The 14,741-nt window shown below is 42.9% G+C and overlaps 1 protein-coding gene across 18 annotated transcripts in view; it reads right to left on the bottom strand.

The window, feature by feature from the left end:
- Positions 1-10,878: 10,878 nt before the first annotated feature.
- LOC106569622 (ran-binding protein 3) overlaps positions 10,879-14,741 on the bottom strand; it is a 33,664-nt gene continuing 29,801 nt past the window's right edge. For all 18 annotated transcript variants that reach the window (XM_045694453.1, XM_014141176.2, XM_045694455.1 and 15 more), the window contains one exon: positions 10,879-12,332. In XM_045694453.1, coding sequence (XP_045550409.1) covers positions 12,289-12,332 — 44 coding nt within the window. In that variant the 3' untranslated portion in view covers positions 10,879-12,288. The remainder of the gene's footprint in view (positions 12,333-14,741) is intronic.

Below are 14,741 nucleotides of genomic sequence, written 5' to 3'. Positions count from 1 at the left end.
AAAATAATCAAATAATCAAATAAAATAAAAATGTACACAATTACAAAATTCAAGGAGTAGGGCATTAAAGGATGGCTCCCTATTGTTGGTTCCACTAGCTACCACAGCCACAAAATCTATATAATATATCGTAAAAATGTATATATAAAAAAAATGCTTTTTGGTCTTAATTTAAGGTTAGGGTTAGGCATTTATGGTTAAGGTTAGGGTTTATGGTAGGGACGTCCCAAGGATCCCGGATAGCACTGGTCGTGTTACGTCCCGGACATAAGTGATACATAAATCTTAAATTTTGAGTCATTTCGGAGAGAATTTTAGCACAGATTTTCTAAACAATACTGTACAGTCTTTGAAGTTGGTATTTTAACTAATCACTAACATGCCTCTCCGACATATAAAAACATAGATAATGTCGGCTCTATTCATGGCATTTCTAGCTGCAACGTTAGGCAACTGAACGTGGACCTGGGGTGTATTCATTACGCTGATTCTGTTGCAAAAAGTTTTGTCTGTTTTGCAACAAAAACCATTTACTCCAAACGGAAAACGTTTTGCAAAGAAAACAAGAGTGTCTATTGGACAAATACAGACAGGTCCCGCCCCGTTTCGTTCGTTCGTTTCCGTTGCAAGACGGAATGAATACGCCCCAGGTGTAAACGTCCCCACCGGACATTGCAGCGCACTTTTGCTGCTGACTGTCAGGCAGTGAGGCAGGATGCTGTTGCTGAGTGAATGAGTGGAAGGAGCTTCATATATCATTGGAAAGGAAGGGCGAACCCGGAGGGTATGTAGAGCGCTTCTGCTGCAATAGGCAGCTCAGTGACGTGAGATTCAACAACGAACAGCAGCATAGCTACAAACCTCTCCCTCAAAATGCTTCTTTATTTGGTTCTTTGTATCCTGACCGCCCCAAAGTCCTACCAAATCATTACAGCCAACATGGGAAGGGAGAGAAACTGAGAAATAATCAACAAACCGTTTCAGAGAGAGGATAGAACAATGTGCTTTCTCTCTGGGTATGTAGCAAGCTAGCTAGTAACATCTGCCAGAAAGTTAAAGTCAGAGGAGAGCGGGAGCAACGTGCAGAGATGAGGACAAAGGAACGAACCAATTTCACACCCTAGTTTACTGGCTAGCCACGGTTCTACTGTCAGAATGCCAAGTAAATGGACAGAATATGGGCGAAAATATTGCAAAGATTGGGAAAGAGAACAGGGTAAATTAAAATGCATAAAGAGCATCACAGGAGAACAATCAGACTTACAGGTGGCTGTACATATTGCATGCCACTCCAGCATTGCAACTGTAGATTACCTGGAATGTGTTGTTGAAGACATTGCAAAGAAAGGTAATCAATGTCCACAGAACAAAATGCACAGCGCTCATAAATGCAGTTATAGGGCTGCCGCAGCGCATGAGGAAGTAATAAATTATATTTGGAATGAGTCATACTCATTGATTATTGTTGAAAGTACTGATGTCACTACCAGGAAGCAACTGTGTGGTGATAAGATACAACGGCAAGAAACTCTCAAATCACACAAACACAAGAAAAAAGCAGGGTGAGTAACGGGGAGTTAGACTTTACAGGCAGATAACAGAAGGAAGTGGCAGCAGTACCAACTTGTATGGGGATCACCAGCATGTACCTCCTTTGGCCTCTCACTGGCTGGAACCCTTTTTTCCTAGTGTCCCCGAAGGTCCAAGAAATGGCTTCTGGTTAGCCTAACCCAGCACTTCAACCTGCTAGTGGGACTCCTGGTTGGTCTAACCCAGCACTTCAACCTGCTAGCGGGGCTCCTGGTTGGTCTAACCCAGCACTTCAACCTGCTAGTGGGACTCCTGGTTGGTCTAACCCAGCACTTCAACCTGCTAGCGGGGCTCCTGGTTGGTCTAACCCAGCACTTCAACCTGCTAGCGGGGCTCCTGGTTGGTCTAACCCAGCACTTCAACCTGCTAGCGGGGCTCCTGGTTGGTCTAACCCAGCACTTCAACCTGCTAGTGGGACTCCTGGTTGGACTAACCCAGCACTTCAACCTGCTAGTGGGGCTCCTGGTTGGTCTAACCCAGCACTTCAACCTGCTAGTGGGACTCCTGGTTGGTCTAACCCAGCACTTCAACCTGCTAGCGGGGCTCCTGGTTGGTCTAACCCAGCACTTCAACCTGCTAGCGGGGCTCCTGGTTGGTCTAACCCAGCACTTCAACCTGCTAGTGGGACTCCTGGTTGGTCTAACCCAGCACTTCAACCTGCTAGCGGGGCTCCTGGTTGGTCTAACCCAGCACTTCAACCTGCTAGTGGGACTCCTGGTTGGACTAACCCAGCACTTCAACCTGCTAGTGGGACTCCTGGTTGGTCTAACCCAGCACTTCAACCTGCTAGTGGGGCTCCTGGTTGGTCTAACCCAGCACTTCAACCTGCTAGTGGGACTCCTGGTTGGTCTAACCCAGCACTTCAACCTGCTAGTGGGACTCCTGGTTGGTCTAACCCAGCACTTCAACCTGCTAGCGGGGCTCCAGGTTGGTCTAACCCAGCACTTCAACCTGCTAGCGGGGCTCCTGGTTGGTCTAACCCAGCACTTCAACCTGCTAGCGGGGCTCCTGGTTGGTCTAACCCAGCACTTCAACCTGCTAGCGGGACTCCTGGTTGGTCTAACCCAGCACTTCAACCTGCTAGCGGGGCTCCTGGTTGGACTAACCCAGCACTTCAACCTGCTAGTGGGGCTCCTGGTTGGACTAACCCAGCACTTCAACCTGCTAGTGGGACTCCTGGTTGGTCTAACCCAGCACTTCAACCTGCTAGTGGGGCTCCTGGTTGGTCTAACCCAGCACTTCAACCTGCTAGTGGGACTCCTGGTTGGTCTAACCCAGCACTTCAACCTGCTAGTGGGGCTCCTGGTTGGTCTAACCCAGCACTTCAACCTGCTAGCGGGGCTCCTGGTTGGTCTAACCCAGCACTTCAACCTGCTAGCGGGGCTCCTGGTTGGTCTAACCCAGCACTTCAACCTGCTAGCGGGGCTCCAGGTTGGTCTAACCCAGCACTTCAACCTGCTAGTGGGACTCCTGGTTGGTCTAACCCAGCACTTCAACCTGCTAGTGGGGCTCCTGGTTGGTCTAACCCAGCACTTCAACCTGCTAGTGGGGCTCCTGGTTGGACTAACCCAGCACTTCAACCTGCTAGTGGGGCTCCTGGTTGGCCTAACCCAGCACTTCAACCTGCTAGTGGGGCTCCTGGTTGGTCTAACCCAGCACTTCAACCTGCTAGCGGGGCTCCTGGTTGGTCTAACCCAGCACTTCAACCTGCTAGTGGGGCTCCTGGTTGGTCTAACCCAGCACTTCAACCTGCTAGCGGGGCTCCTGGTTGGCCTAACCCAGCACTTTGGGGGGAGCAGAACACAAAGACACCTCCTTCAATCATCCGCCGTGTATCTAACTCATCGCTCATTATATCTCTGTCTGTTCCTCTACTCTCTGTAGAGCAACATATGGGGAATGGCAGCGGCAGCATCAACTTGTGCTGGGATCACCTCATCCTCTAGATCAGGTCTTGGCAAAGCCAGCCTGGGGGCCGTATGCGGCTTGCGACCTGATTCAATACGGCCCGCGTAATCATGCTCAGATCACATAAAGAATTTGCGATAGTAAAGTTTTGAAAAACGTATTTGTTATTCAAATTAAAAGCCCAATGAATACTTGCCTTTGTATAATGATTTAACTCCCACCGCTTGTGGGACATTCATTTTGAAGGCACTTATAAATAACAACTGTACGAGGACAGAGAGTGACTGACAGGCTGACACACACATCACAGTTACAAATAGTAGCTAGCTAGAAATTACGGGAAAATTTGTTTTCCAAGGATTTCAAAGAAAAGGAAAGCAGACAGTGAACGTAGGGTGTTCCAGCAAGAGTGGACATCGAAACATTTCTTTATTGAGGTATCAGGGAAAGCTGTGTGCTTAGTGTGCAAAGCGAGCAGCCCTGTCTTGAAATACTACAACTTGTCCCGACCAGGGGCGGAAATCCTGGGGGGGGACGGGGGGGACACAACCCCCCCATCCTGGGAAAAATATGATTTGTCCCCCCCCAATATATCACTGAAACATAACTATGTAATTTAAATAATATTAATAATACGCAATGAAAGCAATTGTGCTGATTATAGACACTTAATAGCGCGTTTTTAAGTTTCAAAAGATTGCGACCCCCCCCCCACCCATTGCCTCACAATGGTTTGATCCACTGCCAGTTCCTTAGTTGGCAAGGTAACAGAGGGGTCGTATCCACTGTCTGAAAGGCACTCAATGAACGTAACTGACGTGAGGTTAATCCAGTCAATCGCGCACACACACTAGCTGAATATGCAGAGCTAGCGCGCAAATATTAACTATTAAGCTAGCTAGTACCTATTCCATTTATGTGGCCTCGTCAAAGATGGAATGTTTGCTATCGTCAATTTATTCCAAGATCAGCATGCAGATGATGTAAGTTAGTGCTTCAAAGTCTCTGTGATAAGGTTAGCGATAAACTGGAGTCCAAACTGAACAGAACTACACTCTCTTCTACCATTGTCTTAAATATATTTAATGGTCTCGTTGCAAAAGCTAAATTGTCGCAAGGGAACTTTAATTTATTTATTTTATTTCACCTTTATTTAACCCGGGTAGCAAAGATTATAGCAAACACCACTGAAACTGAATTGGTGCTCGCTAGCTTTGCAAATTCAGCTATTGTTGGAAGCCTGCCAATATGAAACAAACTATTAAAATTACAAAAGGTTGCAGCATATGTTGTGTAAATGGTGAACTCATACAGCTGTCAACTCTTGTCATTTTAATCCGTTTCACATTTGCTAGCTACCTTTTAGATCGAAGCCCAAATAGAATGATAAAAGATAAGATGATAGAAGCCCATCTCCTACTGTAAATAACCTAGACACTGTGTGTGTGTGTGTAGCTAGCCAGCCAGGTAGAAAAATGTCAGAAAAATAAAAGACGGACATCAGAGTATTTTTCAGTACACCAAAACGCAAAGTAAGAACCCTAGTAGCCTAATATCTCAAAGACTAGTTGATAAAATGTTCATAAGAAAGAAATGAAATTCTAATGGAAATGTTTCACAATGATGTCATTAGGCAGAGCAGGCAACAGATGGCACACAGACAGCAGAGTTGGGGACAGATATGCAGGGACAGACTGGCAGAGACAGGGAGTCTCAGGTAAGTTTGTTGAGTCTTTGTTTGGCAACATTATGAAAGGTTCTCAATTTTTTTTACTTGTAAAATAGGAACATAATTGGAAAATGCCATGGATACCCCCACTCTCAACTTAAACTGGTGACTGAACTAAGATTTGTTAAAGGCAATGGTATTGCTGTTGTGATTAGTTGTGTAGTTTTGGGTACCGGTAGTTAGGAGTACGGCAAACACCTTATTTCTTTGGTTCCTCAATATACATTTACCATATTACAATGTAGGCTATGTGTTACAGCACTACTTTTGGTGTCCCCCTCAGGAATTGCTCGAGAAAATTTCATGTAATTGTCCCCTCCAAAGTTGATATCAGATTTTCGCCCCTGGTCCCGACACTTCCAGACGAAGCATGCAGAGAAATATAGGAATACGTCTTCTGAGCAGAGGGCAAGTGCATCGAAAGAGTTGCTTTCTCAGTTGCAAAAGCAGCAAGGACATTTCACAAAACTGCATTCAGGAAACGACGGAATTGCGAGAGCTAGCTATGTACTGTCCCACAAAATTGCTAAACATAGCAAGCCATTCGCCTAGGGCGAATTCATTAAATAATGTTTAATTGACTCTGCAGCAATACTTTGCCCCGACAAGAAAGAGCTGTTTGAAAATGTTTCCCTGTCAAGACGAACAGTGACGGCGTGTTGAGGACATTGCAGAGAATATGGAACAACAGTTGAAAGACAAGGTAAAGGATTTCACCCATTTCTCCATGGCCCTGGATGAGAGCAGTGATGCACGTGACAAGGCGCAGTTGTTGATATTCTTACGAGGCATAACCCCAGAACCCCAGACTGAAATTACAGAGGAGCTTGCTTCAGTGCAGGCAATGAAGAGCACAACCACAGGGAAATCTTTATTGGAGGAGGTTAATAAGTGTGTGACAAAGCTGGGACTGAGTTTTAAAAAGTTATCCAGTGTGACCACTGATGGGTGCCTAAACTTGACAGGAAAAAACGTTGGCCTTTTGAAAAGGATACAAGATCAAGTAGCTGAGCGGAACCCAGATCAGAATTTTTGCATTATTATTATTTTGCATTGCATTATTCATCAGGAGGTGCTCTGTAAATGTGTTCTGAAAATGATCCATGTTGTGGATACAGTCACTAAAGGGGTAATCTTCATAAGAGCAGAATCTTTAAACCACAGGCAGTTTGTCTCACTGTTGGAAGAGACAGAGTCGGGTCATGCAGATCTCCCCTACCACACAAACGTGAGATGGCTGAGTTTGGGGAAGGTGTTTAAAAGGGTGTGGGACCTGAAGTCGGAGATCAGAGTTTTTGCAAATTAAAGGAAAATATGTGGATTTCCCTCAACTGCAAGATAAAGAATGGTTGGCTGATTTTGCCTTCACCGTAGCCCTCATGAAGGAACTGAATTCCAAACTACAAGGGAAGAGCCTTTTTGCACATCAGATGTACAGCCTTGTCAAAGGAAAATTACTCCTCCTGACCCGCCAAGTAGAAGCCAACAATCTCACCCACCTTCCCACACTACTAGTCTGTTCCCTATCAGATCACCAGTGGAAGAAGTATACTTCGCTGCTGTGTGCTTTTAACGGTGAGTTTTCTTGTCGTTTTGAGGATTTCAATGTGTTGGAAAATGACATGCTGTTGGTTTCATCTCATTTCACCTTCAATGTGGATAACGCTCCCACTGACCTGCAACTTGAGTTTATCGATCTTCAGTCTGATGCAGTGATTGGAGAACTATTCAAAACAATGTCACTGACGAGGTTCTACGCATCTCTCGATGAACAAAACGTTCCAAAGATTAGGAGTCATGCTCAGAAGATGTTTGTACATGTAACCGATGTGAAATGGCTAGCTAGTTAGCGGTGGTGCGCGCTAATAGCGTTTCAATCAGTGACGTCACTCGCTCTGAGACCTTGAAGTAGTTGTTCCCCTTGCTCTGCAAGGGCCACGGCTTTTGTGGAGCGATGGGTAACGATGCTTCGTGGGTGACTGTTGTTGATGTGTGCAGAGGGTTCCTAGTTCGAGCCCAGGTAGGAGCAAGGAGAGGGACGGAAGCTATACTGTTACATACAGTTTGGGTCAACCTATAAATGTGAACAGACATTTTCAGTGATGAAATATAACAAGTCAAGGCACAGATCATCTCTTATTGACTCTCACCTCTCAGCAATCCTGCGCATAGCGACGTCAGAAACTATACATGACTTCACTGCTCTAGTCAATTCCCATCAGAGACTTCACTCCGCACACTGAGTAGTTTAAATGTAATGTTGAGCTCTTTGTTTTTTATGCATACCCGTTAACAAGAGTTCTGTCCGTGGTGCTGAATGCACAGTATACAGTGGGGGGAAAAAGTATTTAGTCAGCCACCAATTGTGCAAGTTCTCCCACTTAAAAAGATAAGAGAGGCCTGTAATTTTCATCATAGGTACACGTCAACAATGACAGACAAAATGAGAAGAAGAAAAATCCTGAAAATCACATTGTAGGATTTTTAATGAATTTATTTGCAAATTATGGTGGAAAATAAGTATTTGGTCAATAACAAAAGTGTATCTCAATACTTTGTTATATACCCTTTGTTGGCAATGACACAGGTCAAACGTTTTCTGTAAGTCTTCACAAGGTTTTCACACACTGTTGCTGGTATTTTGGCCCATTCCTCCATGCAGATCTCCTCTAGAGCAGTGATGTTTTGGGGCTGTCGCTGGGCAACACGGACTTTCAACTCCCTCCAAAGATTTTCTATGGGGTTGAGATCTGGAGACTGGCTAGGCCACTCCAGGACCTTGAAATGCTTCTTACGAAGCCACTCCTTCGTTGCCCGGGCGGTGTGTTTGGGATCATTGTCATGCTGAAAGACCCAGCCACGTTTCATCTTCAATGCCCTTGCTGATGGAAGGAGGTTTTCACTCAAAATCTCACGATACATGGCCCCATTCATTCTTTCCTTTACACGGATCAGTCGTCCTGGTCCCTTTGCAGAAAAACAGCCCCAAAGCATGATGTTTCCACCCCCATGCTTCACAGTAGGTATGGTGTTCTTTGGATGCAACTCAGCATTCTTTGTCCTCCAAACACGACGAGTTGAGTTTTTACCAAAAAGTTTTATTTTGGTTTCATCTGACCATATGACATTCTCCCAATCCTCTTCTGGATCATCCAAATGCTCTCTAGCAAACTTCAGACGGGCCTGAAAATGTACTGGCTTAAGCAGGGGGACACGTCTGGCACTGCAGGATTTGAGTCCCTGGTGGCGTAGTGTATTACTGATGGTAGGCTTTGTTACTTTGGTCCCAGCTCTCTGCAGGTCATTCACTAGGTCCCCCCGTGTGGTTCTGGGATTTTTGCTCACCGTTCTTGTGATCATTTTGACCCCACGGGGTGAGATCTTGCGTGGAGCCCCAGATCGAGGGAGATTATCAGTGGTCTTGTATGTCTTCCATTTCCTAATAATTGCTCCCACAGTTGATTTCTTCAAACCAAGCTGCTTACCTATTGCAGATTCAGTCTTCCCAGCCTGGTGCAGGTCTACAATTTTGTTTCTGGTGTCCTTTGACAGCTCTTTGGTCTTGGCCATAGTGGAGTTTGGAGTGTGACTGTTTGAGGTTGTGGACAGGTGTCTTTTATACTGATAACAAGTTCAAACAGGTGCCATTAATACAGGTAACGAGTGGAGGACAGAGGAGCCTCTTAAAGAAGAAGTTACAGGTCTGTGAGAGCCAGAAATCTTGCTTGTTTGTAGGTGACCAAATACTTATTTTCCACCATAATTTGCAAATAAATTCATTAAAAATCCTACGTGATTTTCTGGATTTTCTTTCTCATTTTGTCTGTCATAGTTGACGTGTACCTATGATGAAAATTACAGGCCTCTCTCATGTTTTTAAGTGGGAGAACTTGCACAATTGGTGGCTGACTAAATACTTTTTTCCCCCACTGTACTTTTCCCTGTGTAGTTCATTGCCTGTTTAATAATGAAAATACCTACCAAAAGGAGAACATGGATGTGGTTTATTTCTGTGCATGATAAAAAAATAAAATAAATAGCATATCTGGATGTGATTTACAGTAGATATATCTGTCAACACAGTCATACACATGATGTATAATCCTGTAATATGATTCTGGACCACGATGGCAAAAATATATTATAATGTGGCCCTCCATGGAAAATAATTGCCCAGGCCTGCTCTATATGGAGGGCTACTAGCAAACCAGCACTACTGTTTTGGTGAGTACTTATCTCTACACATTGACATTTATTATGAAATAAAAGATGCCAAAAAACAAACAGTTTGGGCTTTTAGATTGTTATTCTTTATAAGAATGTATTTATTTAACCTTTAACAAGGCAAGTCAGTTAAGAACAAATTGTTATTTACAATGACGGCCTACAGTTTAAAGGAATACGATTATTTTAGAGCAATGTGACTTAACACTATTTCACAATATTTTCTTGAAAAAATATATGGCTTAACCATTCACTATCAATCACTTCTATAGTTAAGGCACAAGGGGTTGTGGTACATGGCTAATATACCACGGCTAAGGGCTGTTCTTAAACACAACGCATCGTGGAGTGCCTGGATACAGCCCTTAGCCGTGGTATATTGACAAATATACCACAAACCCCCGAGGTGCCTTATTGCTATTATAAACTGGTTATCAACGTAATTAGAGCGGTAAAAACTTTGTTTGTCATACGCGTGGTATACAGTCTGATACACCACGGCTGAATCAGGGAGCCTAGTGGTTAGTGTTGGACTAGTTACTGAAAGGTTGCAAGATCAAATCCCCGAGCTGAGAAGGTAAAAATCTGTCGTTCTGCCCCTGAACAAGGCAGTTAACCCACTGTTCCTAGGCTGTCATTGAAAATAAGTTTGTTCTTAACTGACTTGCCAAGTTAAATAAAGGTGTAAAAAAAAAAATTAAAAAAAAATCAGCATTCAGGGGTCCAACAACCCAGTTTATAATTCAGATTAAATCATTTGGTGTGACGAACACATAAAAGGGATTAATGCAGAGAAGCAAATTGACCATAAATATTTGATTGTCATTATGGAGACAACTACTGGATAAATGTACAAACTCCTCTCTTGCTGCTGGAACAAAAATGTGGGCTAGTTTTCAGGTCTTGTGGGTGGGTTTTGAGTGGTCATTGTGCTAGAAATTTTAGCTCGACCTGGCAACACTGGCTATCACATAACATACTGTGAACCCATTATGTCACTAAAAAGGTTTCAGTTTGAAGTAAACGTTTAACAGAAACTTGTCAAATTAAATGGAAACTTCTCAAGCTTCCTTCCCACTGCCCATTGTGAATGAATGAGTGTCATTTCTTTTGTAGGTACATTAATCTGCTGTCCCTATTTCAGCTCTTTGCCATATGGGAGAAAGTGTTTGATGAAGATTCCATAAGTCAGTCCAAAATGTTTTATTTTGTAAAGAGAGGAGTTGAGAACGATTACTAAAGAATAATATATTCAACGGAGTAGCTGTGGATCGCTAACTAAAGGATAATTAATATATTCAACGGTGTGGTTGCGGATCCTCCTTTCTCAGGATCTGCTTCTGTGCATATTCTCTGCTCTAGTCGTAGAGAACACACCTATTCAGACAAATGGTGCTTGTTTAATAAAGTTAAGATTAAAAGATGAATCAATGTCTGCAAGATCATTTAATGATATTCTAAATAACAGAGCATAGTAGAACGTCATCCGCACACACAGACGCTTCGGGATCTTTGGATCCCAGAAAAGTATTCTGCAGCCACGGCCTATATTCAAATGTACATGACATTCAAGGGTAGTACGGTTGTTTGAATTAACTCCCATTTTTGTCCCCCCCAGACAAAATAAATCTTCATTCCAGTTGATTTTTTTTTCTCTCCAAATGAATTGAAAATGGATAAAATGTTTATATAATATCAAACAACAAATAATACTGTATCAACACAATATAAAACTCTCAAATGTCAGAAATGAAAACCATGACATACAAAATGTAGATAGATTGAGTTACTTTCTTGAGATACATAACAGGGTCAATGACTAGATGATACAAAGTCCTCAATTTTAGAGACATTTTCCAGGTGAATCCTTGGTTTTGTCCCAACTCTCCTTTCCTCCAAAAAGTGTGCACTTCTCTCCACTGATTTGAATGGAAATGTGGTTAAAACGATGGACGCCACCAATCCAATGCTTTTAGATGTGTGGGAAGTATCGTATCTCACTGGGCTTCGGTCGAACCTGCTCAGACTGAACGAGTACACACTTTCAGGAGAAAAGAGATATTATTGGTACATACTCCGTTGGTTATCCTTGGAGCATTAACCCACAAGAGTTGTATTTGTTTTAGTCATTTATTTACTAAATAGGAAATAAGAAACTGCTATCATTTGAAGACTGAGTGATGCGGACTAGACGTAGACATTAGAAACACAGTGCATATTAGGTGTTGTTAGATAACTCATGAAATTGATGATCACAAATAAATGACATATCCGGAAACTATTCGACATGTGAGAGCTGGATGGATGGGGATGGTGAGCCCGATGAAGGAGCAGTCAAATGACTGACCATAAGACAGATCGGTACACGGTGACAGCCATGAGTTCCTCTGGAGCAGGGGCTGGTCGGGTGGGTCCAAGACGTGTGGGTGAGTAGAAAGGTCCCATAGTAGAAACTGCATTCTTAAAACATTTGTCATACCTTAAAATGTCAGAGAGGAAAACACCCTCACACTCATCAATATGATGAGAAGCCAAGTCACAAACATCCCCCAAAAAGCTGTGGTTTCTTATTGCAGCTGAGAAGAAAAAAAAAATAACTCCAGATGTTTACTTTTTTTGAATGCAAAGGAAAAAAATGAACTGCACGAGTTAGGGTGAGACACTCCAGCACAGTTTTTTTTAATTTTTAATCCTGGGGCTAGAATTCTAAATATCCAAAAGTACTGGTCTGAAGGACCCATGTTGGTCAAGGTGGGGTGTCCGTGGGGATGCCTGCAGTAAAATGCCCCTTAAACAGCAGCAGTATCCTGACAGGCAGTCCTTTAGGGTGACTAATGCTATGTGTTCCCAGCAGCCTGGGTCTCCCCTCCCTCGGAGTTACCTGCAGGACAGAACACTGTTAACATAATACAGTCAAGGGTTTGCCCTATATGCATTTATCAGTGGCACACAGGAATCATTTTCTGGATGGTAAATTGTTTTCAGCATAAACTTAAAAAGGACTAAAACCAGATATTAAGAATGTAGAAAATAGAATGGAGCAATATTATTTTATATATCTTTTTTTAAATAAGATCTTTGAGATCTAGCAATCACCAAAATAAAAACTACAGTCAGGGAGAATCTGAAATTCCAAAAATGTCATGAGTCCCCATTGATTTTGTTATGTTTGAGTCATTTAGATAGCATAAGAACAAGGCATAAGCCATGGCAAAATGTGTAGAATTGCAGGAAATTGGTTTTGAAACAGCAAAATTGCAGAGCAGCCGAACAGCGACTGGACAAACTAGAATTGTAGGCTTGGGCGGTATCCAGATTTTCATAACTTTATACCGGCACTGAACACAAGGAGCTCTATTTTCAAACCCCACTGATCCTCTGTAATCCGAAGGTTAGCAATGCTAACAAGTACATGTAAAAGCCCATAGAAAATGCTAAATAAATGCTAATGAGCGCAGTGCGAACATTTTATACAGTCTCTGAACATAAAGTATTTGTAGAACAGACATCCCAGCTAGTAAAGTTATACAAGTAACTGAAAAATGCTACTCACAGTTTGCTGCATGCACAAAACAAATATTAGACAGCAAGGCTCTTGATCCAAGAGGGGATTCTCTGCTGTTACCAAGCAAAGCTTGATTTTGAATGTAGCTAGCTAGGTAGCTAACTGGCTACTAAATTAGCAAAGCAACTGCAGAGCATTTAGCACATTTGACAGTTAATAGGAATAAAATACATTAGTTGTGAATTCCATACTGTAACTACATCACCTGGCATGTGCTGTACTGCAAAACACTCAGTGACTCAAGGCTCCGGTATCTCGTCGCCGTGTGCAGGTAAACAAACATCACGTGACTAGGGACTACCAGTAAGCTTCATAATGAAAAATGATGTGTTGAAAAATGAAGAACAGGGAATCTATTGGACAAATTCAGGTAAGTCCCTTCCAGTTTCATTCCGTTTGCTACGTTTTAAGATTTTTTTTTGCAACAGATGGGCGATTGAATACACCCCCAGGGCTCTCCCTAGTATTCTCTGACAAGGTGGTGCTGATGTAGGCCTTGGGTTGGGCAGGTCCAGAACGGGACAGTTAACTTCCCCCTCAGGAAGTTGGAGCATTTAGATTTTTTTTATATATATTTTTTTTTACCAGTAAATGCCATTTCCTGAAACCTAGAGTCATAAATTATATCAAACAATGTAGCTAACACAGAAGTCTTGTGTTTTATCCTAAATGAAATAGAGGTGGTCTCAATGACACTTTCAAATGTTTCTAGGTTAAATTTAGGAGTAATGATTTTCCTAATGAATAGGTGTCTATGTGGATAGTCTAGTGAAAATGTAAACTGACTTCTTTAATTTTGTTTGGGGAGAAAATTCGGAATTATTAAATTACTGGATGTAGTCTAGTTTACTGTAGTCTAAGTGGGAATATGAAACAAGTGAACTAGGCCTATAGGAGCTTGTTGCAGATCTCCATCCCTGACATAATCCATCAAGTTAGGTCTGACTACTAGGCTACCTAGTATTCAACATGCCTTGTTGTCATTGGTGAACTGACTATTATCACTATTTAGCAGCCTACAGATCAAGAACTGTTTAATTAACATAGGCCTACTAATCGTTAACAGTCCAACATAGCGTTACGTTAACGACGGTATTGGCAGAAAAACTCTCTCTGCCTTGTCCGTTTCCATCCACGCAGCGACGCGAACTACCGCAGCATCACACACACGTTTCCTTGCTCGTCAATGCGCTCCCGCCAACTACCGTTGCGGAGAGCAAAGCATGCGCGGGCAAGAAAGTGTTATTTTAGTTGACTAAACGCTGTAGCTATTTACCTTCGTCGTAATGACGCCTTAGCTAAGGAGACAATTAAAAAAGTGGTTGTGCGCCTGACTTAGATACAATTTTGGAAAATGTATTTGGCAAACAGTTTGCCATTTTACTTACCCTCCCCTCCCCCCCACACACATCATTGATGTCAACAAACAGAGAGCTGCCATCCAGCTGTAGGGAGGAAACCATGACTACGGGGGGCAGGGCAGGGAGCTGCCATCCAGCTGGAGGTAAGAAACCAGTCCTCCGATTGGCTCAGCTCCAACTTCAGATGGTTGAGTCAAACACCAGAATGTGCCAACTAGAAGCCTATTTTAATGGTAGTTTTTTGTACGAGCGTGCTTTGATCTCAAATTGTGTGCATGGTACGCAGAACGCGTGTAGGTTGGCAGGTCTGATGACTGGACACACTAGTAATAGTGACTGGAGAGATATGGGTAGACATACTGAC

The sequence above is a fragment of the Salmo salar genome, chromosome ssa14, assembly GCF_905237065.1.
Source record: "Salmo salar chromosome ssa14, Ssal_v3.1, whole genome shotgun sequence".
Taxonomy (NCBI): domain Eukaryota; kingdom Metazoa; phylum Chordata; class Actinopteri; order Salmoniformes; family Salmonidae; genus Salmo; species Salmo salar.
The sequence above is the reverse complement of the archived record's forward strand: the minus strand, read 5'-3'. Positions and strand labels throughout refer to the sequence as shown.